Here is a 23,282-nt window from a genome sequence, read left to right on the forward strand (position 1 = left end):
ACATCAGTCTCTTATTTTAGCGTTACAGTGGTAGTAAAGTATTTTTTTATATTCATCAAGGGTAGTGGACAAGTTGGCAATGGAAAATCTGTTGAAATATTCTGACTGTATTTGAACTACTAATTTGCAGGAGAGAAGGGAGAGGGAAGTTAAATTTCAGTAATTCACAGGTGCTTTCTAAATCCCCCAAGTAAACACCTGCTGAGGATGACATTTACTAATTTATACAAAAGCACTGTTAAACAAAAATGGCAATTAAATGCATAGAAATCAACATTATGTTTCAAGATGTTACTGCTTAATATTAAAAACATAACCACTGAGGCCCAGAAGAGGGAATCTCAAACTTTCAGAATTTACAGGTGTGGGATTATGTCTCATGAAAACATCTGTGTTAATACCAACTTTGATACGAGCAGGAGGAAAAACAACTTTCACAAACAGGTGGAAAGTATGACACACTGCAAAAAGCTGCTCTTAGTAAATGCAAAAGCACACATGCTGAGAAAAAAAAGACTACACAATGAATTATTAGGTCATTCACAAATTCTACATAACAAGAATTTTCATTATGTAATGTTATTTGCCAGGTTTCAAAAATGAATCATTGAATAATGCATTTACTTTTTGACAGCCAACAGAACGAAGTAAAATACCAAAGCAACAGAAGAAATGCACGTCTTTCATTCTAACTGACAAATTACAAACTTTTAAATACTTACTGATTATGTTTTGCATAGCTAATGTAATTTGGATAAAAATATCTTAAAATTCAGGTTAGTATCGCTACCACACATACACCTTTTTTTCATTTTAAATGAGAATCTCACTAGAACAATGTCAACAGTTTAAAATGTCATTATATTTCATTGTAATAAATTCTAACCTGTATTACAAATCAGTACATATCAAACTGAAAATAGCGTGATTAAATTATCCTTCCAAGGATATATACAATACCATATAATTTTTCATACTAAATTGGAATGTATTAAGCTTTTATTCAAGAATACATATGTGTGCATATACTCTTTTCTAAATTACTTCATTTCCTAGCATATTTTAAGAACTGTATTGATTGATGAATTTAAAGCTGCCACTGTAGACACATCAAACAATATAGAAAAAGTTGCTTATAAACTTTCATGTATTTTTGTTTATGAAGATTTCTACAAATGATTTTAGCATTTATTTTTCACTTTTTGAAAGAAAGATTAAAAACATAATTTCCATGGTACTCTTTCATGTGAATAGTGATTATTCTAATTTTATTAATGTTTTATGAAGAAAACCTTCATAAATGTCTTGGTCAGAAAGAATAAATCTGTACTCCCTAGGATAATATTTTTAATCTGTGGCAAGGTATATTTTCAATAATTACCTTCAAGCCGCATCCTGTTAATGCAGTTTAAAATTATATTTCTTGCATTATATTATTGAATAAAAGGAATTTATATGTACTTTAATAAATGGTAATAATTCAAATTTTCCTGATAACTGACCTTGATTAAGTGTTGAAGTGCTATTGATGTCACCTGAGATAAAAGAAGATTCAGATTGTTTTCTCACAGTATCATTCCACATTCTTCTTATACGACTCTATTAATACAAAATAGCGAGACAAACGTGTTTTGTTAGTTTCCCCAAGCTTACCTTATTAAAGACATACAGAGATTTACCCTAAACAACCTATGTAGGATTATCTGGTGGCCTTTTAAAGAATGTGTGTTGTTTCTGGTCTAAAACTAACAATGTCTATTGTTTATTTACTAAGCAACTAAGGGATATTTAATCCTCCACTCTTAAAAACATGTTATTTTATTGTCTTTTTTTTAAAGAGTGGAGATCACTGGTTATTCAATATACGTTTATTGAGTGCCTTCTATGAGCATTGTGCTATATGGCCTTAGGCTATAAGACGATTATGATATACTTCTTAAGTAACTCTCCACAAAAAAGGATGTTCACATATAAAGAAACACTGAAGAAATGTTTAAGAAGACATTAAAACCAAAATACTAAAAAAGCAAGTATTTGCTATCTAGATCATTATAATGAGGAGACAATTAGTGCATCTGAACAGAACATGTCTCAGTAGGCTTTCTATAAATACGGTTAATTAACGATGCTGTCAAACTCTTTGTTACCTGTGTGCCAGAGGAATACCGAGCACTGGTTCTGGTGGTTGATGCCTTCACTGAACTGTGGGGACTCTCAGTTGGGAGGCCTCCACAGCAGTATGAATGTCTGAAGCACTTGCCATATTCTTTTCGTACCTGCATTGAATAATCACGAGACCAAGGGATTAATATGAACATACTTGCTTCTCTCTCTCTAATTAAATGAACAGTGAAGACAACCGAAAAGAATTAAAAGTTCCACTAAGACTTATCCGTGGAGAAAATAAATTGAACTTGCAAAATCAAGTTCAATTAAAATTACTGAAATAGTAATCAGAAAAATATCTCTGTCCACTAGACTGGCTAGTAGAATCTTTAAAATGTGATACAACATGAAGAAATACTCTATATCCTGTTATAATATAAATGTTAGTTATTAAATAATAGCAATATATTTATAGTTTTATTCTCTTATACTTAGTAACTCCAATTTTTTATTTTATGCTAAAAAAAACGGGACAAAAAGTTTAGCATTTTCCTTGCTTAATTACATTTAACCACTCTGTAATTCAGTTGTTGAAGTTTTATATGCTTCATGTCCTCTTAGGTAGGTCAACACAGAAACCTCTTTTGCATAGTTTTGCGGGTAACCTCTTTATAATGACAAGACTACTTTGGCACAAGAATAAAGAAAACAAGTACTTTGATACATTTGCCACTAATTAGGACAGAACGTTTTCTTCATTTTTTGATGTGTCGAGCTTTAACTTTTAGTGTAGACAGTTTAAGATGTCTATTCACTTCATTAGCACACAAGAGAACTATTTATGCAATTTCCATTCACATTAATGAGTTACCCATGTAATTTCCCCTTTTCCCCTGAAGCTTGAATATATGAATGCAAAAAAAAAGTTCTTAGGTCTAAAAAAAGTTTCAACTAAACTTTAAAAAGTGAAGTCCGAACAACTGCTAAATAATAGGGCCCCATCTAAAGCAGTGTTACAGAATTAAGTAAAGAGGGAGAGGGTGCTGTTGGACTATTGCAGCTATACTGGCATATACATGTTTTCTTGTGGGTTAGAGCCAGACTGTGAAATTACAAGACAGACAAGAAGAAACTGCATAAGAAAACATTTTTTCTAATAGGTTACAGAAACACTCAAAGGCTTTCCCTCAACTCAGAAGTTTATGTGCAGTAACTGCCTGTAAAGACCATGACTTTGACACTTATTGCTTGCAAAATTAGAAAATTAAAAATCAGTAGACGGCATTTAAATCTAAGTGCACTTGCATTTTCATCTTTTTAGCTTTATTTAATTAACCTATTAGAACAAATAACAAGGTGGTTGAGACTTCAAAGCATTTTCTTGGCCTAAACATGCTCATTCAAGCAGTTATAACCATGATTTTAACTTAACCATTTTATATCATATTCTTAACAACTCATCCTGGTGCACCCAAGTGGATGTATCCGAGACTAAGTTATACTTCTTTTTCTCATATATGAAGAAATAATGACTACCTCACTCTTTTTCTGCTATGTCTATGCTTTGTGTCAAAGATGCTTGGCACAACAGCACAAAAATTATGAATATACAATAATATGCCTGTATATAAAATGCTCACTTATGTAGGAAATATATAAAAGCCAAAGTAATTACTAATGTTAGCCCTGTACAATGTTTATAAGTTAAAGTTCACTGTTATTAAATAACACATCATACCTCACAAAAAATTTCAACACATTTAATGGGTGTTAACTGCTATGAAATGCTGCATAACCAAGACAATGGCAATCAAAACGGTATTTTATCCAAATAATACCTTCCAGTGTTGGTTTTGCCTAATGCCTATATTGCTGTGAATATACATTATCTGTCAGTATTGCACATTCCACTGTCATTATCTCAAAATTATAGCTTATTCAAAACTGATGGAAGTAACAACACTATCATCTTGTCAGGACTGAAAACATAATAGTTTTCACTTTCACAATTCTATTTCTCTGTTCAATTTAGTGACCAACTAGTAATAACAGAATAAAATGACTACATTAGATATGAAGTCAGAAAAAGGATGATACCTAGTGAAAGGTATGGAAATTTTATACTTAAATAGCACCTAAGCAATTCCCTTAGGTTTACATCTTCTTGCTACAGATTAAAGCTTTTCATCTGTAAGTTTTGAATCATTTTTGCTGACTCCACTTAACATAAAATCAGGACAAAACAGTACGACGTAAGGTAGTAATTATTGATTTTTAGATCTTTCAAAATTACTCAAAAGGTAACATTAATTTTTTGTATGTCTGGTGCTTTAAAACTTAACATCATTTATCCTTTACTCAACTTCAGTGTGAGCCACTGCAATGCCTTTAGCAAACAAAGAATGAGTTTTATTTAACCTTTTATTTTACCTTGTATACCCTTTGTACCTAGCATTTTATAGACCCTATAAGCAAGGAAGAGATCTTAACCTAAGTATCTAGTTTGTAACATTCCCGAACTGAGATACAAAAGATGACTGGTATTATTTTATAGATGAACCTAAATTTTCAGACAGGTATTAAAATTAACTTATAATTAAAAATATGATGCTCTTTAACAATATGCCAGATGTGACTTAAAATATTCTTTATTATATCTATTATATTCAAATCAAAGAATGAGTAATCTGAGCCCCTAGGTGTTTTCAATTACTTACTTTCTTTTGGAGAGCACAGTGAAAGATGAAAATGAACACTCCCTGGAAAGCATTAAATATGGTGAAGAGATATGCCATCACAATAGTCTCCTCGTTAATAAAAAGCAACCCAAATGACCAGGTGAGGCCAAGAAGACACAGAAGAGCAAAAGCGCCAAGCACCCAAGACCTGGAAAAATAAAGTGAACTTTTTTAACACGTTCAATGAGCAAAAAACACGCATCACGCTTAAATGTTAACATATCAGTAGTGGCATATCAGTAGTGGCAGTTGACTTTCTCTATGTTCACATTCAAATTCAACAGCATTTTGGCTTTAACCTTTCACTGATTAAGAAAGAACAATAGCATTTAGTACTGCAGCCTCCAGTGAAAACAGCAACAGCAGGTATGACCTTTTCTTATTCCAGAATAAACAAAGTATCAAAACTATATTAAAATACAAGGTGTAATATATCCCCTATGACTTTGTCCTTTATGTGCATTTTCATAAAAGAAATTAAGGAGTGCTTAATTAATTTACTTCTGTATTTTTATTCCTGTGGTGTACTCACATGACACTGAATAATGTGACACATACAGAAAGGTTAAATGGCAGATAATCACTTAACACCTAAACTTCAGATTCTAATAAACTAGTCTTAGGTGAACCTAAGGTTTTAAAACTAAAGCATGAAGAAGCCTAGCTGAAATGGGACAAAAACATGAGAACAACTTCAAAATAAAATAATTTTGGAGAGATTTCATCATGAATAGCTTAAGAAGAAAAGAACTGTAGGAAATAGGACGGAATGAGAAGGATTTAAAGTCAGTGCATTCCATGTCTAACTAATGATCTTACTTGATAAATGGCTTATTATCTTCATAGCTAGAAAGCATTATAAGCAGAAAAGAGAAACAAAATTATTAGACAGAATTAAAATAGAAAGTAATAAGAAAGCATTTATATATTTTATAAATTAGTCAAAATTAAGAAAGTCAAAATGCAGAGGCAAGCAATTAAAAAATAAAGGCATATTATAGTTTTAAAATACTATAGCAAACTAGATATTTCAAAATAATTATAAAAGTTAAGGGCAGTTCATGATATTGACGGATTTGTAAAAAATATAAATCATGCTATAAATTTGTTAATGTAGGGTTCTACCTTACCCAGGTAAGTCCGTATTATAGTAGCCATCACAAACACGGTAATTACTGGTGAAGATGAGAAGACAGAAAGAGGAAAAGGAAGAAAAGAGAGAGATGCTAAAGATTAGCTCTCTCTCTTACCATGCAACATGCAATGAAGTTGGCACTAACCTATCTAAAACATCTAAATAAAAAAAAAATTTTACCCTTACTATAGATCTGCCATTTTTGACACTAAAGATAGTATTTTTTACAATCACATTATAACCAACTTGAATAATACCTTCTCAAGTTCTAAATTAAAAGGCTCAGATATTTTAAAGGTAACTCTGAAAATGTTTCCATAAGATGATTTAATGAACAACAGCTATCATTTTTTGTTAATTAGATAGCATTTTCTCCATTGACAGACTATTGCAGCTTTTATTCAACATTAAGATAGAGTAAATATTTGTTTAATTAGCATGAAAACAACAGATAATCTTCAAGTTAACAATAGTAATAGAGTAAATTCTCTTAGGAAAACAGGATTAGGAGTGGAAACTGCTCAGAATCCTTAAAGCAAAAAGTCATTTAACAAAACAAACTTAATATAATCATATCAGCCATGCAAATAGGAAAATCATTTTGAACTGCATTTTAAATTCAAATGAAATTGCTACAATGATATGGAATTTCCAGGAAGCCACTGAAACAATTTATGGTTCTAGATCAAGACAGCAATTTTATTATCTAATCTTTGACCAGTGTTGGTGATACAGTAACACTGAGATTCAACTTGAGGGCAGTAAAACTTCATTTTGAATAATTTCTACAGTTGACAGAAGGTAGAAATCCCTGTGTTCCCTGTGGAGAGTATCTTTTACTTAGTTTGCCAATTATTAAAATTAAAATACAAAATACTTACTTAATGTTTTCCAACCTGCTAGAATCTGGTTTCAAAGTGTTTGAATGCTTCACCATTTTGCATAATGTGATCACCAGGAAGACAATATTTAGCTGTTGTAACAAACAAAGAATTAGACCACAATGAACAAACAGCTGAAAAATGAATAGTTCTTGCAAATGTATCAATCCATGTTTATATGGCAGATACTGAAACAATTTTTTTATGTATGCAATGATCAAGTTGAGTCTACATAAAAAATACTCTGGCTATGTATGATCAATTCTTTAATAGATCATTTGACATCAAATTGAACCTCATTAAGTCAGTATTATATGGTAATGATTAAATAAATTAGAAAACCTAAATTAGTTTCTTTAGCTAGATGTACTCCAGGGCCTAAAAGCCATCTGATGGAAACGCTCAAGTGAATTCCTTAGAAGGAATTTTGTACATCATGATGTAGATCATGTACATCATGTAATCTACAAAATTGCTGGGTTTGGAACCATTAGTCTTGGTTGTGAGTCTAGCTCTTGATTTTGTCTGATTAAATGAGGACAATCACATCTGTCTGATCTATTCATAAGGCAATTGTGGGGACCAAATGAAATAACATATGATAAATGTTTGTTATAATAAAGTAAGATAAAGTTTATATAGGTATGTTTTGCCATTTAACTGTTAAAAGCCATCAGTCCTTTTTTTCTGTCTCTGTAGTGTAAGGAAGTAGATACATTCTGACAAAAGGCTGTTTTGAGTCCTTCTAAACATTCAGCTATGCAAAGAATCTAGGTGCAAACAAAAGCAAAATGAGGAAGATGTAATCTGACAAGAAGGAAAGTGAGTGGATTCCAAGAGGTCAACCTGAGCTTGCGCAGAGGAAGAGGAGCTGTGTTTTGACTAAGAGACAAAGGTTGGTAATTTGCATTTGTTTCTACAGACATCTGGAAGAATGTTGGAAGAAGAGGAGGAGGCAGTTCCATTTTTATGCTCCAAAAATAGAACTAAATTACATTGTTCCTGGAATTTTTTTTTTTTTTTTGCCATTTTATTTTTAGATTACTTTTTAAAAGGAAAAAAAAAGTTATTTTGTGAGCTTTATATGACTTAATACCAGAAATAGTATATTCAGAAAAGGACCCATTTCACCTATTATAGGTAAGGATGAATTTAATTCCTTGTTGCAGATAATCAGCATAACTGTGTTACAGTAACATGATCATTTTTACTGAGTCACAATATCACATGATCAAATGGTAACACTATTCATCATTCACTACTTCTGATTTTATAATTAGGAAAAGTGATAAAGGGCAATAAATAAAAATTTCCAAGTCCTTCCCCATGATGAGTTTAGAAGCAGTGTTAAGAAAAGCTTTAATGTAAGCTATGTATCTATCAAGTTATTTTGTCCACCGTGCCCTATGATTTCTCCTAGATGGAGAATTCCTTCTTAAGGGATAAAATGAGGTAATTGGGCAAAACTTTACAAGTGTTGGCAGGTAACATTCTGTCCTTTGATGTTAATTACTTAAGGGCAAAAACAGTTTGTTTAAAAAAATTTATTTTTTTAAATTTCTTAAAATATATCTAGAGAGAAAGTAAATACAATTGTAGAAACATTATCTGGCTTTATTTTCCATAACATTCTAGTTGGTCACAATATAAATAAATGCTTGAATTTTTTGGATATGTTACAATATGATACATTTCATTCTTGTTCCATAAAAGGATGTGCTTATTGTATTGTGAATGAGTAAGACACAATTTCTGCCTTTGAGAAATTAGAGAGATCCTTCTGGTAGTATAGTAGTAAATATCTGATTAGGGTTTTAAAGAATCATGGTAAAGTGTATCTCTAATTTTTTTTTAAGGCAAAAATCAAGAGGTTTTTTTTTTTAATTTTAATTTTATGCAACACTAGCTTTAACTAGTAAAATTCAAGAATGGTTAAAAACAAAAACTCTATAAACGTTGTAAACAAACAAACAAAAAAAAAACCCAAAACCCAAGTAAACAAACAAACTGACTATAATAGGTAAGATGGCTGCTTTGCAGATTCACAATTTAAATCCTTTAAATCGTTCTCCCTTTGTTTCTGATCCTTTGTTTTTGAATGGCCTGATAAGAACAATTTGCTTTCTTTTATCCCAAACTTCTGAACATAAGGGTTTTTTTCCTTTCTCTTCTTAAACAATTTCCTGAAGTGTATAGGACCATAATTTGGTGTTCATAATTTTCTAAGCATATTAGTTATCCCCTTGGGAACAAAATAGTAGTAGTACTAAACATTCTGGAAAGAAAGTTATTCATTATTCACTACAATGTATAAAATTTATAAGGAAACTAAAAAATGTGAATGTGGAAAAATGTGAACATATAAAGTATTATATTGCAAAAAGAAGAGTAGAAAATGATAAAATCTTGGAAGTCAACTCAGAAGAAATATTTTTCAATGGCAAAAATCAGGGACAACTTTCCCGTAAAACTGACATACTAAAATGAAATCTACCAATATAAAAATACAATTAAGGCTTAAGTATGATAAAGTCATTTTTCCTAGTTAATAATACTAACCAAGGTGAATATGCCATACAAAACTTATCTCAATTAATCCTTTAAAAACAGACTGTTCAATACATTTCTCCTCTTTTGCTCCCCTCACTTAACTGAGGTTTTTACATTACATGTGTTTAATGTGTCTTTCTAGTTACACATACAATACATTCACAATGCAAATTCAGAAAATAAAGAAAATTACAGAGGAAAAATACAGCTACAATCCTATATCCAGTGGCAGCAGGCAGTACTTGTATACTCATTTTAGAAATAATTGAGATGTATCTTTCCAAAGACTTCTTAGCTACTATATTGTCAGTGCTGGGATTCAATATACTGTGGTCTGGACTCTACAGCCCACAGACTTCCCATATAAAATTAACCAATTTATTCTGGGTGAAAAGATTAGAAGTCTCCTAACAAAGATATACTAAGTCTATATTTAAAAGGTTCCATTTCTATAAAAAGTAATCCAACTTAAAAATCATTCAGAGATGAATGAATTGAAGATAAATAAATTAACATATAAAATACTGCCTCAAAGAAATCCTATTTATGTTATTTACATAATAGGTATGCTCATCAAATGACTTCTACCTGATGGATTTGCCAGAATTAACCAATTCTCCATTTCCTTTGTAAAACACTACCATCCCACAATCAGCAACTGGCCAAAACACCCACACTTCTACTCCCACTAGTCAAGTTGCACGCTTAATAACAGTTAGTTTATTTTTTCCAAACCTGTTTATGTCATTTATACTTTTACATAGCTAAATATCACACATAGCTCATGAATCCAAGTGCAAATATAAGCATGAAATTTTTAAAAGCTGTTTCTAACATACTTAAAATGGAATGTTTTAGAAGACTTGAAAGTGAGTTTCTTTAAAAACAACTAAAAGCATTGGAAAAATAATCATAACTGAGGGATTTTTGCACTCAAATTACAAGTGTCTGAATTCTCCAACTTGAAGAAACTGAAAATAAAACTTTTAGCTAATGCACTCACATCTAGATGTAAAGAAATTTATAGTTAAACCCAACACTAACTTAGCCTCTGAAACACGACTTGAAGTCATACAAATAATGAGGCAATGGTACGTGGAAGAGGACAAAATACCATCGTTTCAAGACAAATTAATTATGAAATAAAAGCATATGACATATTGTAAACCATAATGTAAGATGGCAAAAAACGCTAAATAAGATTTTTCTTTTTCCCAACTCAATAAAAAAAATTCACCAATACGTATTACTAGTCTTATTAGAGAAATACAAAAACTTTTATATCATTTAGATGCTCAACGATTTATGCTACCACCAACATATATGACAATAAAATATCTTCTGGAATTAAATAGAATATATACTGAAGCATAGGTACATTTTTAAAAATGTGGTTTTACAGTTATCTTATTTTCTCCAATGTTAAAAAAAAAGTAATGCTAAATTTTAGTTTGACAGAATAAATATTGTCACTACCTTTCAGGAGACAATACATTCTGATAAATAAAATTTTGCAGGGAAAACTATTTCAAAAATTTTTTCCCCTTTCTTACTTCTTTCTCGTTTTCTTAAAATACAACTGTGGAAATGAGAATAAGAGGTAGAGGGGCAAATAAACACATCTTTGATAAAAATCTACAGTCATTTTAAGACAAAAAAGGTAGGTTTCAAATAAACTACTGGCTGCAAATCTGAATTCCTTTCTTCCTTGCATTTTTCTCTTTCCAGCCATATACTTCTGTGCTTCCCCACACCCAGCTCCCGCTGGTTATAAGAAGTGATTTCTTTCTCCTTCTTACTTTTACTTTTGCTCAATTTATTTTTCTGCCATTGATATACATTTACAAAATCAATCACAATAGTCAAACATGGTATTTCCCCTATTTCTCAATGGAAGGTAGGCAAGGAGGGAGGGAGAGAACAATGTCTCTACCATCCAATTGCTGTTCTTCTCCCTTGAATTCCAATGCAGCCACTCTTGACCCTCATGCTCTTTGTTTTTTCTTTTCAGTGTAAATAGTACGAAGTTTAAACATAGTATTTTGGCATAGGTTGAAAGGCTCCATGCATCAGTGAGAAAGGAAAAAGGTGGAGTTACAGCTGCGCACACAAACATTTGTTTAAACTTGGTAAGTACATGCAGTTACTCAATTATCCACAAAGAAGCCACTACTAGTAAGTATAGGCTATTAGGTTTGTGGTACATATGTACGACAACCAACCAGGCTAAATGTCCATGCTAATAATTAATTCTGGAGATGAAACAACTCATTCAAGAATTAACCAGATTCTAGCTTAGCTCTGGCGTGTGTGTGTGTGTGTGCCTTGTGTGTGGGCAGGTGTGTGTGTACATGTAAACAGATGACTATCTCTTAAGAGACATCTCTGTTGAGTGAGAGCAAATTGAGAAAAAAAAAATCCCTTATTCAGTCAAAAAGAGTAAGTCATCAAACTGGGACATTTTTTTCTCTCCCACTGACAAAGATCATTCTTTTACCTATCCCCAAATAATAATTTCATAAATTATTTATAATAATCTGCCAATTTGCTGATAAAATTTAACACTGCTTAATGATATAGCACAGCTAAACATCAGCCATATTGATGCACATAAAAATACAAAGAAGTTTAAAAAAAGAAAAAGGTACCACAGATTATAGGAGTGCACAGTTTGTTTTATGGTCATCAACCTGCTCAATTGAATCACATCCGTCTGAGCTTAGCAGCTTAAAATTCATTCCACAGCTTGCAGTGCTGACATGGATATGATAAGACAGAAGAACAGAAACATCACTCTGAAGTAACCTAGCTGAACTGCACATGTTCTGACCCTTTTTGTCCTCCCTGGAGCTTTTGCTACCTGGCAAATGCAGCTCTAAAGCTATACTTGTATCACCAGATCTTTGCTGTTAGCCAAGCAGAAACCTATTTCTCCCCGGGACTAGCAGCCAGAGAGGTGTTCTCTGAAGAAGACTTCTAAATGAGTGTGTGAGCTGAACTCTTACTGAACTGAATTAATTATTAACGATGCAGATGGAGCTGTCCAAATGATAAGAACAGCTCCTGACGTGTCATGATCCAAGCTTTCATTAAACCATTTCAGGCATACTAATGGTTTCCCACTGCTCATTACTTACCAGCACTTTTCTCATAGATATAACTACTCTGGTGCCTGTAGGCAAGATATTCTATAGAAATGCAGAAGTAGGAAGTTTTATTTTCCTTAGCATATTATTTTTCTTCATAGATTATTATTTAGAATGTACACCTATTTAATACAACTAAGTGAAACAGTTTCAATTCAGAAAAATTGAAAATGCAAAGCTATACTTTCTAGGAACAGCAGTAGGTAATTTTTGTTACGAGAATATTCCTTAAAAGGACAGTATACAATACAATCTATATTAAGATTTGTACGAGAATTGAGTTTTAAATACCTTATCATCACAAGAGGGAGACAAATATATATATATATATTTTCCCCACACACACTGTATAATCATATCATATCTCAATTTAAGTTAGATACTCTTTTGCAAGACGCTGTTTTGTATTCCTATACCACTCTTAATCGCTCTCTGTTGGGAAAATTAGACGGCAAAACAATTGCAGGAGAATTCCAACAAGAACTGTACTGGGATTGCTAACTACTGGGGTTTTTGTTTGTTTTTAAGTTGAGAATGCTCTTGAAAAGGCCCTTCACATCTCAACCTGAAGGATTTGGTAGAGGAAAATAATGACAAGACTTACAAAGCAATAGTGTGCTCTACTATAAATGAACAACATAATAAAATGTCCTTAACCTTTTTTCTTATTAAAAGCTGAGTATTTTGCTAAGTGAAATGTTTTTTAATGATCTAAAGTCAGTACTTATCTTCACAGATATCAAATAAATAAAACTACAGTATAAAAGAAGTAAACACATGATAGCCTCATAGGCCAAACATCCCTAAAGCAGTCTTTATATTTTTCAACATACGTCTTTGACGAAGGTCTTAGGGGAAAATGAAAGGTTATGTCTTCAAGGATCATGCCTCTTCATGTCAGCCATTTAACTCTAGATAGGCTTAGGCTGTGTTAACATATGAACACCAAGAATAAAAACTTGGGTAATCATCAGATTTAATAATTCTGATGAGAAATCAGCTTTCCGAGGAATACTTGAGAATGTTTTACTGGTTTAATTCATACAGGCATTCATCTCAAATTTTTACTTCACTATGTATTTGTGCAAAATAATTAATTTAATGACAAATACACACTTGAAGTAGTTTTACGTTTCCTTCAACTACTGAAAGTTTTTCTCAATTTTATGAAACACTGCTTAACCATGAAAAGATCCAAAGGAGCTCATTTGTGTTACGTTTTTGGAAAAAAAAAAAAAAAAGAAAAACTCCTTAAAATAGGAACTATTTATGTTTCCTTTTCAGAGTTAATAACACCATTTCTATCACCATACTGCTACAACTGAGCAAATTTTTTTTTTTTTTTTAAAAGACAGGGTCTCGCTCTGTTGCCCAGGCGAGGGTGCAGTGGTGCAATCATGGCTCACTGCAGTCTTGTGCTCCTGGGCACAAAAGATCCTTCTGCCTCTGCCTCCTGAGTAGCTGGGACTACAGGCACGTGCCTCTACACTGAAGTAATTTAAAAGTATATTGTAGAGAGGAGGTCTTGCTATGTCACCCAGGCTAGCCTCAAGTGATCCTCCCGCCTCAGCCTCCCAAAATACTGGGATTATAGGTGCGAGCCACCATGCCCAGCCCTGGTTGAAAGTTTTAAATACTAAAGTCTAGATACTGTAGCTACAATCCTTTATTTCAACTATATTTCAAATGTGACTAAGGGTAATGTAAGACATTTAAAAATAGCTTAATGTCACTATCCTTAGCTTGTATCAAATTCATTTAAAAATAGTATTTCTTAAACTAGTATTTTCATTTGGTATCTTCAGTCTTATAGAAGTAATTTTATTTCTAATACATTTTAAGTTGATTTAATAGTCATTCGTTAATGCAAGATTAAACAACTTTTTATACACTAAAAAGAATTGAGGATGTGGACATTCATTTAGAAGTATTAAATTACTATGTGGAAACTAAGATAATAAAAATTAAGGTAATGTTCTTTCACTTTCCTGACATATTTATAACATGGCCTATATGTAAGTATATTTTTTAGATTATGATGTGATATTTTAGCTTATTAAACTAGAAATGAGAAAAAGTACTTCTTAAAGATTTTCAGAAATATTAATTAGCAAGTATATAAAAAATATTTAAAATATACTATTATCCTGTGAGACAGGCATATTTGTAAATCTTTGTATAGATAGATAAACAAACAATAAAACAAATTATCCTTGTTTGAATAGCACTGCTAAAGCAGCAAGCTAAAAAGCAAGGGAAAACAGAATCTGCTTACCAGAATAATGAAAGTAACAGGTCCAATGAAGCTCCATATAAAGTAGTTATCAACATGAAGCCAGCAACTATTATGAAAAGAATAGAATATGCATTAGTAGTTTCTATGGAACCTCACCATTACAAGGAAAATAGGATTTTAAAAACCTAACAAAACTAACTTTACATTTGCCTTTGAAAATTCATTTATCATGTGTAAGACCTCTAATAATTCTGAGTTGGCTTTGACTTAACAAAGGATAGTAATTTATTTACTTCGACCTGCTGGTTTCGTATTTGATAAAAGCATACAAAATCGTGCTTGTATGGGGAAAACAATAAACACCACTCCACCACTGAATCCTTAAGACTTCAGATTTCTCTAAGAAAGACTTGAAACTCAGTATTACAAATTATCTCATCATTTTGAAGTCCTACATATAATTTTCAAAATTTGCCTCTCAGATCTGTCAGAGCTAAAGTGCTCAACCCTATGGAACATAACAGACCCCCCAAAAACTGTTCAGATGTTATGTTTGTTGCAAAACAGTATAGCAGAAATGTAACACCTTCACTAGGAATGGATAAATACTAGAAAAGGAAATCAAAGCACAGAACTCACACAGTATTAGAGTAAATGATGCATAAACTTATTAAGACAGATTTTACTTAGTGGTTCATTTTTCATATAACATGGAATCCCCACTGAATTTCTTTTATTTGTCTTTCATCATCTGTACAGTCAAAAAGCTTTCTTTAGTCCAAAGAATCTTTATATAACTAATTTTATCAAAGGAAAAAAATAAACAGAATTGGAAGGAAAATTCATGCCTCTAGCAAATAAAATCCTTAGAAACATGACTATGTCTACCTTCTGTCACTTTCTGTAAATATCTATACTTTTATAAACGAAAGACAGTGACTTATTTTAATCCTTTCAAACTGCCTGATAAAATATTATCAAAGTAAAACATATGGGATGGAATGTGCTACTGTCACAATTCAGAATGAGAGTTAGCTAGAGGGTTGGCTGCACAAAGAGAGCTAATGAAGCATTAGCTTAACACTGAGTAGTTAAACCTGTCAGATGCTTTAAGTTCAGAAGAATTTTTACTTAATATCTTTCTAAGGCCAAAAAGTTATTTACTTTTTCAATTTGTTTCAGATCAATCTTTTGTGTTAAAAAGAAAGTCCATAATTTAGAATCTGCTTTGCCAGAGTACAAATCCTCTGAACCCAGAAAATTACAAAAGACTTGATTGTAATTTGTGCACGGTATGCCCATTCTCTTACCAATAAAGCTTTCAGATGCTATTTTAATCTGTCAGGGACCCTCACTGACAGCTAACAGGCTTTAAAAAATTATTCACTTGAAAAACACTCAGGTCGCTTGCAATTACTTACGCTTTTTCTGTTCCATAGCTCTTATAGTCAATAGCAGCTGAAACTCCAACCACTGTGGCAGGAAACAAGTAACCAGCAACATAGTAATATTTTTTCCTTGAATATTCACTTTCAAAAACTTCAACTAACATTAGATAGAGCTGCACACCTTCTAGGCACATCCAAGCAAAAGCCGCCAAAAAGAAAAAGTGTAGAAGTCCTGCAAATATTGGGCATGCAATCTACAGAGGAAAAGAACAAAAAACACAAAAGAACACTCATGAATAAAAATAGCCCACTCCAAAACTATAAAATACTCACTAAGAGAAATCGCTATTATTTCAAAAATACATTATTCAGAGTAACCTAATGCTTCCTCAAGATATTTTTTTCGTAAGTGGAAACAAGCTAAAAACCCTGCCAAATCTGGAGATTATCATGTTCACAGAGTATAACGCCAAGTGTACTAGGTTTCAAGGTAGAATATTACTATAACATTTTTTAGTGAGATTAAATATCAAATAAGAAAACTTCATAATTTGTGAATTATCTGTTATGAAATCTGAATATTCCACTTGTAGATTATTTGCTTCACAAGTCTTTAGAAGTGTTGTTTGCAGATCTATTGTTTCTATTTTTTTCTATAATGGAATTTTAAAATTTTGCTCTAACGACAAAATCCTAGCTCTAATTACCTAGGATTATTTTCCTGTCATATCTGGAGCATTCTTAAGTTATCTAAGTGCAGATGAATATAGGGTGAAGCATTAACTGATTAAGTTCTCTTTCTGATATTAAGAACTCATGATGATGAATAAATTGCCGTGAATTCAAAGAAAGGATCATTGGTCAGAATGACTATGCAAGCAAAATAAGAATTTTTAAAATAGGATCTTTGTATTTCTGTATCCCTAGCATTCTTCTATTAAAATTATATGTCTTAACAAAAACACAGAAAAATTCGACTGTCTCTTAATATACAAAATGAATTAATTCATAATATTACTTAATAATTGGGCAGCCTTTTAATTTACTACAAATTGTCTTTTAATATTGCCCTATCAATTGTATCAAGTTACAAGGTCAAACATTAATATCAGTATCATATGTCACCTCACACCTAATAAAATAATTTTCAGAGATCTAAGGTCAATTAACTCAACTGGTGCTTACCGCATATTTTGTCTTATCAATGCCTATTAGGAAAATAAATTCAGCAATGAAAAGGTTGATACAAAGGTTCTTGTGAATAGTATTTCGGTCGCTCTGTAGGCCACGGAAAAAGCAAAAGGTGAAGATGCAGATAGCCAGGCAAACAAGGGAAATGACAATTCCCACCCAGGTGATGACTGTAAGAAGTAATTCATGAACTCCATCTTTATACTGAAAATAAAAAGATATGAGGAACATTAGTATTCCTGCATTACATCAACTAGAAGAAAGACCACTTTCACATGTACAGTTCATCTTTTACTACTAAACTCTTTGAAGAATACCATTCATATGTGTTCAAAAAAGGCTCAATACCAAAAATAAAGTTTAATCGTATAATAGCATTCAATGTTACTGCCTTTTATACTTAAAAAAGTGATCTATGAGAGAGGAAGATTTTACCTAGAAAACAATAAAAGAGCCTAATGATTTCAAAGTATGGCTGAATTAACTACATAAACATGGAGACTATTTGCATGACAGAATAAAGAATACTTATTCATGCTAAAAAACAATTGACATTTTAATGATTTTTCCAAACTAACACATAAGCCAAGTTTTAAGTTTTTATTTTCTCCTTGGGGTTTTGTATGCTTACATATTGAGAGTTGACACACACAACAGATCTGAGACCGAAATGCTACACTTCTTAAAATATTTCTGTGTTCTGGCTATCATTCTCTTAATCACAAGAAAGAACATTGAGACATATTCCAGAAGCTATTTTGACTTTTCAAAAGATGCAGCTTTGCACAATGTGCAAAGTGGTTAGGAAACTTAAAGCAAAAGTTGTAAAATTAGATTCAAACATTCAAGATGGGAAGGGCATGTTAAACTCCAGAGCCTTTTGTCTCTTTTGTATGACCTACTGCTGCTCATTATTTAAATCTTCTGTTGCCTCTACCAAGCACCTGCCCCAAGGAGGAAAACTTACAAGTCTACGAAGTTACAGCATATGATTTTGAGAAGTAACAATAACAGTGCCAAGACTTCTTAAAATTTATGGACAGTGTAGAAACAATTAGAAATCAACATTACTTTGTTTGCTTTTTAGTTACGATAAGCACCCAAAGAACGGGACTGTTATACAAGCTGTTTTGAATCTCTGAGGTTTCTCTCTGCTACTAATTAGAAGTGCAAATACTTACTGCAATTTCCCTGTGGGCCATGAGAATTGCAAAATTGGTTAGGTGGCTGCATGAACACGTTGTTCGAGTTTTATTAGTGTCAACCAGCTTGCAGCCCTGGGTAGACCAATATCCCATCATAGTTCTCTCTGAGTAGTTCCAGAAGGAGCAGTTTGCATTGAAATAATTGTCAGGCTGGGAAATAAAATGACAAGATAAAATTAGGATTTTATACTCTAAGATGGCAACAGCAATTGTTTAATATGTGTAAAAGGTAATTTAGATTAAACTTTGCATGTTTCAGACTATAAAGTTTTTCATCAGCAAAATTGTGGACTATGTTATACAAGGCAGATACCTAGCTTAAAAGGGGCTTTATAGTCCGAAAGTGTACTCTAAATTACCAAGACCCATTTTACACAATTACAATTTCCATTTTATGATTTTACATATTGATGGTACATTAGAATTATTTTTTTTTCCTTTCTGATAAAATTAGAGCCATAAATTTGTTCTGAGAAAATTCTGTAAGGACCAAATGTTTTAAAAATCCATGTTCTATTTTGGGCCCATTTTTGGTTAGTTCTAAGAGATACACTAGCAACAATGTAAATCATATTGTTAGTACCTAAAAGCTCTTAAGAGTCAATCAACTGAAGCAGATATGAGTACTGTAACCACACAAATTTATTTTTCTTTGCCTATTTGGAGATCCACTTTTTTATCTGTGGGCATTTATTCACTCTATTTACTGTAACAGCCAAACATTCTGTAGACAATCTTCCAATACAGTGTAGTTACTTAAGTATCAACTTGCATTCTAAGGCACAGCAGAGGAATCACATCTCCTCAACTTTTTTTTTTTTAAAACACAGTACTTGGTAACAGTTGTGTCAAACATGATCAGTAAAACTAATGAAAAAAATTTTGCCACACAGAAAGGCAGAGTCCTAAGAGTTAATACTCAGCTATCCTGCTGCTAAGTAAGGTAAGGGTTAATTTTCATTTGAAAACAAATTAAGAGTCATTTACATTTTCCTGTTGATTACTGAATTAGCTTTCATTAAGAATACACTTAAGTTTTAATAATCACTGAACCAAGCTCATTTAATTTTATGTTCACAGACTTAAATAAACTTGTGTCTCTGACCTAGTCCAACATTTAAAATTCAAATGGAAAGGTCTTGTCTTTCCTCCCTCCCATCTCCCCAGTTCTCTCCCCATCCCCAGCACCTCAGTTTTGCTTTCCTTTCTTTCTGCTTTTATAACCTTCCATTACTTCATTAGCATACATTAACTTACATCAATGTGTGGCAGGGTAAAAAGCACAGGATCAGTCAGGTATACTCGGCTGGACTCTTTATTGATGGAAACTGAAATGACGTGAGAATTCACTGCAATGGTGCTATTACGACCAAGAAAGTCAGCACCCAGTTTAATGGTTGCATTTTCTGTACTAAGGAACTGTCCCAGACTCCGGTAAATGATGAATACCAACTTTGCAAGCCCTAGGAAGGTTAAAAATAGTCACATGATGTACAAAAACATGCATGATAATAAATTAAGATAAAATAGGAATGAAATGATAAAGTCCTAAGGCATTGTTTTAAATCTGCTTTTAAAATGGCAAGTCGTTTTTTGGTTATATAAGGAGTCAAATGCATTTTAGAATTAATAGGTTTTTGAACAACAACAGAAACTATCAATTTTTAAAAGACTTCCATCTTACCATTCCTGCTGTTCTGTTTGACGGTATTTGCAGAGAGCTGGATTGAGCTGCCTGCTCCTTTGATGCCCAGAGGAAATTTAAAGTCTTGGATCTGTCCTTCTGTACTGAGTACGGCAACTTCCAGGACTGGATGAGGGAAAAGATAAAGGAAGGGGGTGGGGATGATTCTTTAGATTTAACTAAGGAGGCAAATGATAACCGTATAGAAACTACTGTTTTCTTTTTGTCTACTTACAAAATTTTACTGTTAGGTTTCAACAAAAATCATGAACAAAAAAACAAATTACTCAAGTCTTAAATATTCACTTCTCAAAAAAAAATTTGTATTGTCATTCTAACACCTTCTTCATATTTTTATCTCTTTTGTCATGAACTAATACCAATCTGTTAGCCTATAAGTATGAACAGTGTATGAATTAATAGTATGTAACTTTCAAGGTTTTGTATTTAAATCATGAAGCTAAGCAAAAATATTTCAAACTGATATTTTTTGGCTCTTTATATTAAGTAACTTTTCAATGACCATTATTTGGCAGTGGTAAAACTAATATGAAGTACAAATCTGAATGCTTCTATGGCATCTACACATCTATTTCTATCTATGATCCACTTTAATATGAAAAATTACACAGGTCAAGTTTGCAGTAATACTTTTTTCTAATTTCTAAAAATAGCCCAGAAGAATATATTTATTATGAAAATGCCATTATGTTAAAATTTCCCATTAATTCTCACTATTCAATCTTTACATATTCAAATCGGGCAAAATAGAACCTGCAGGCCAAGCCTGGCATGCCATTTGTTTTTGTAAATAAAGTTTTATTGGAACACAATCATGTTTATTCATTTGTATATTGCCTGTGGCTTCTTTAGTGCTACAATACCAGTTAAATATCTGCAAGAGAGACCACCATGGCTTGCAAAGCATAAAATATATACTATCTGGACCTTTACAGCAAGAGTGTGACAACAACTGCAGTCTAAACCAAATTTCAAATATTCAAACCAAGTGTCGAAATTGAAAAACACTTAAGGAAAACAAGTCAATACAAAACACTGAGAACATCTACCTGATCAACATGCCAATGCTAACTTCATTTCAAAAATATAATTAATAGTAACCACTAACAATATAAATGCTTACTGTCTACTGGGAATCCCAATACAGATTGTCATTATTTTACATCAACATTTATTTAGATTTTAAAAGGAATGGAAAAGTATATTGCTTTTATAGGAGTTAACTATCTTATATTAATAATTTTAATATTTTATTGATGAAATCTAAGGAATTATATGGAAAATTCATTGATTTCTGATATTTAAATTTTAAAACTATGTATTCTACAAAGACGTTCAAAAAATACAGTCCATTTTTTTTTCTGAATGTCACCCTCTTTAATGTCTCTGCTGTCTGTATCGCCTATCAGCTATTCACCTACAATCCCCTTTTTCTTCTTACAAAAATCATTTCATTCCATTGTACAGTAATTCTTGGATACTCATTTTTTTTATCTTCCGCAACTTTGTTTTGTAAAATACATCTATATTTAGCTTGTAAATATAATAACATTCATAAATTTTTATAAGCAATTAAACCACATGTCAAACCCTGAAATACAAATTTATAACAAGCATCATGTAACTGTTAAAATTCTATCAGCTGCAGAAACTGGTTGATACACTTATTTTACTGATACATGTTTGGAAAGATTAAGCAGGTGGGTAGATGGATAAACTGTTCTCATATCAGTCTCTAGGTTGGGGCAGGGAGGAAAGGGGGAAGAAGTTTGATGAAAGTAACTGATTCTTCCTCACATTGAAAGAGGCTAACAAGACGTGATGAAAGAAGAAAATCCTCTGAGTTTTCATGAATCATCCCAAATATAGATATACATGTACAAACTGTTAATTAAACAAATATTTACTTATCAAACTTTAATTTCATTAAACAGAAATTTACTTATTAGAATTTAAAAAATAATGTTCATAGTAAAGAAAAAGCTTTAAATTGATAATAGTAAGATCATTACTACAGCTCTCAGTAGATATTTCAAGCTATTTACTTCCATAAGAAAATGCAATAATGGGGGCCGGGCGCGGTGGCTCAAGCCTGTAATCCCAGCACTTTGGGAGGCCGAGACGGGCGGATCACGAGGTCAGGAGATCAAGACCATCATGGCTAACACGGTAAAACCCCGTTTCTACTAAAAAATACAAAAACCTAGCCGGGCGAGGTGGCGGGCGCCTGTAGTCCCAGCTACTCAGGAGGCTGAGGCAGGAGAATGGCCTAAACCCGGGAGGCGGAGCTTGCAGTGAGCTGAGATCTGGCCACTGCACTCCAGCCTGGGCGACAGAGCGAGATTCCGTCTCAAAAAAAAACAAAACAAAAAAAACCAAAAATGCAATACTGAACTTTATACCAACAAATAGATAAATTTATATCAATAAATTTTTAAAAGACAATAGAATTTTTTGTAGAAAACTGAAACAGACTAAAAGAAATTAAAAACCATAATAGTTTATTACTATTAAAAAACTCAACTGATAAATACATACTGAATTTTATTTTATTTTATTTTTTTAGACGGAGTCTCGCTCTGTCTCCCAGGCTAGAGTGCAGAGTGGCCGGATCTCAGCTCACTGCAAGCTCCGCCTCCCAGGTCCACGCCATTCTCCTGCCTCAGCCTCCCGAGTAGCTGGGACTACAGGCGTCCGCCACCTCGCCCGGCCAGTTTTTGTTTTGTATTTTTTAGTAGAGACGGGGTTTCACCGTGTTAGCCAGGATGGTCTTGATCTCCTGACCTCGTGATCCACCCGTCTTGGCCTCCCAAAGTGCTGGGATTACAGGCTTGAGCCACCGCGCCTGGCCTGAATTTTATTTGTTTTTTTTGTTTTTTTTGTTTTTTTTTGAGACGGAGTCTCGCTGTGTCTCCCAGGCTGGAGTGCAGTGGCGTGATCTCGGCTCACTGCAAGCTCCGCCTCCCGGGTTCACGCTATTCTCCCGCCTCAGCCTCCCAAG

The 23,282-nt window shown here is 32.6% G+C and overlaps 1 protein-coding gene across 50 annotated transcripts in view; it reads right to left on the minus strand.

Moving 5' to 3' along the window:
* ADGRL2 (adhesion G protein-coupled receptor L2) overlaps window positions 1-23,282 on the minus strand; it is a 683,665-nt gene that overhangs the window by 5,570 nt on the left and 654,813 nt on the right. For 29 of the 50 annotated variants that reach the window (XM_074003162.1, XM_005542925.4, XM_074003182.1 and 26 more), the window contains 10 exons: window positions 20,261-20,386; window positions 19,834-20,039; window positions 18,553-18,726; window positions 17,366-17,575; window positions 16,214-16,434; window positions 14,832-14,898; window positions 6,861-6,952; window positions 4,824-4,992; window positions 2,148-2,276; window positions 1,503-1,599 (listed from right to left, as the gene is read on the minus strand). In XM_074003162.1, coding sequence (XP_073859263.1) covers window positions 1,503-1,599; window positions 2,148-2,276; window positions 4,824-4,992; window positions 6,861-6,952; window positions 14,832-14,898; window positions 16,214-16,434; window positions 17,366-17,575; window positions 18,553-18,726; window positions 19,834-20,039; window positions 20,261-20,386 — 1,491 coding nt within the window. Of the gene's footprint in view, window positions 1-1,502; window positions 1,600-2,147; window positions 2,277-4,823; window positions 4,993-5,974; window positions 6,020-6,860; window positions 6,953-14,831; window positions 14,899-16,213; window positions 16,435-17,365; window positions 17,576-18,552; window positions 18,727-19,833; window positions 20,040-20,260; window positions 20,387-23,282 lie in introns of all 50 variants that reach the window. The other 21 variants (XM_074003149.1, XM_074003150.1, XM_074003156.1 and 18 more) reach the window with 3 other exon arrangements.

The sequence above is a fragment of the Macaca fascicularis genome, chromosome 1, assembly GCF_037993035.2.
Source record: "Macaca fascicularis isolate 582-1 chromosome 1, T2T-MFA8v1.1".
NCBI lineage: Eukaryota > Metazoa > Chordata > Mammalia > Primates > Cercopithecidae > Macaca > Macaca fascicularis.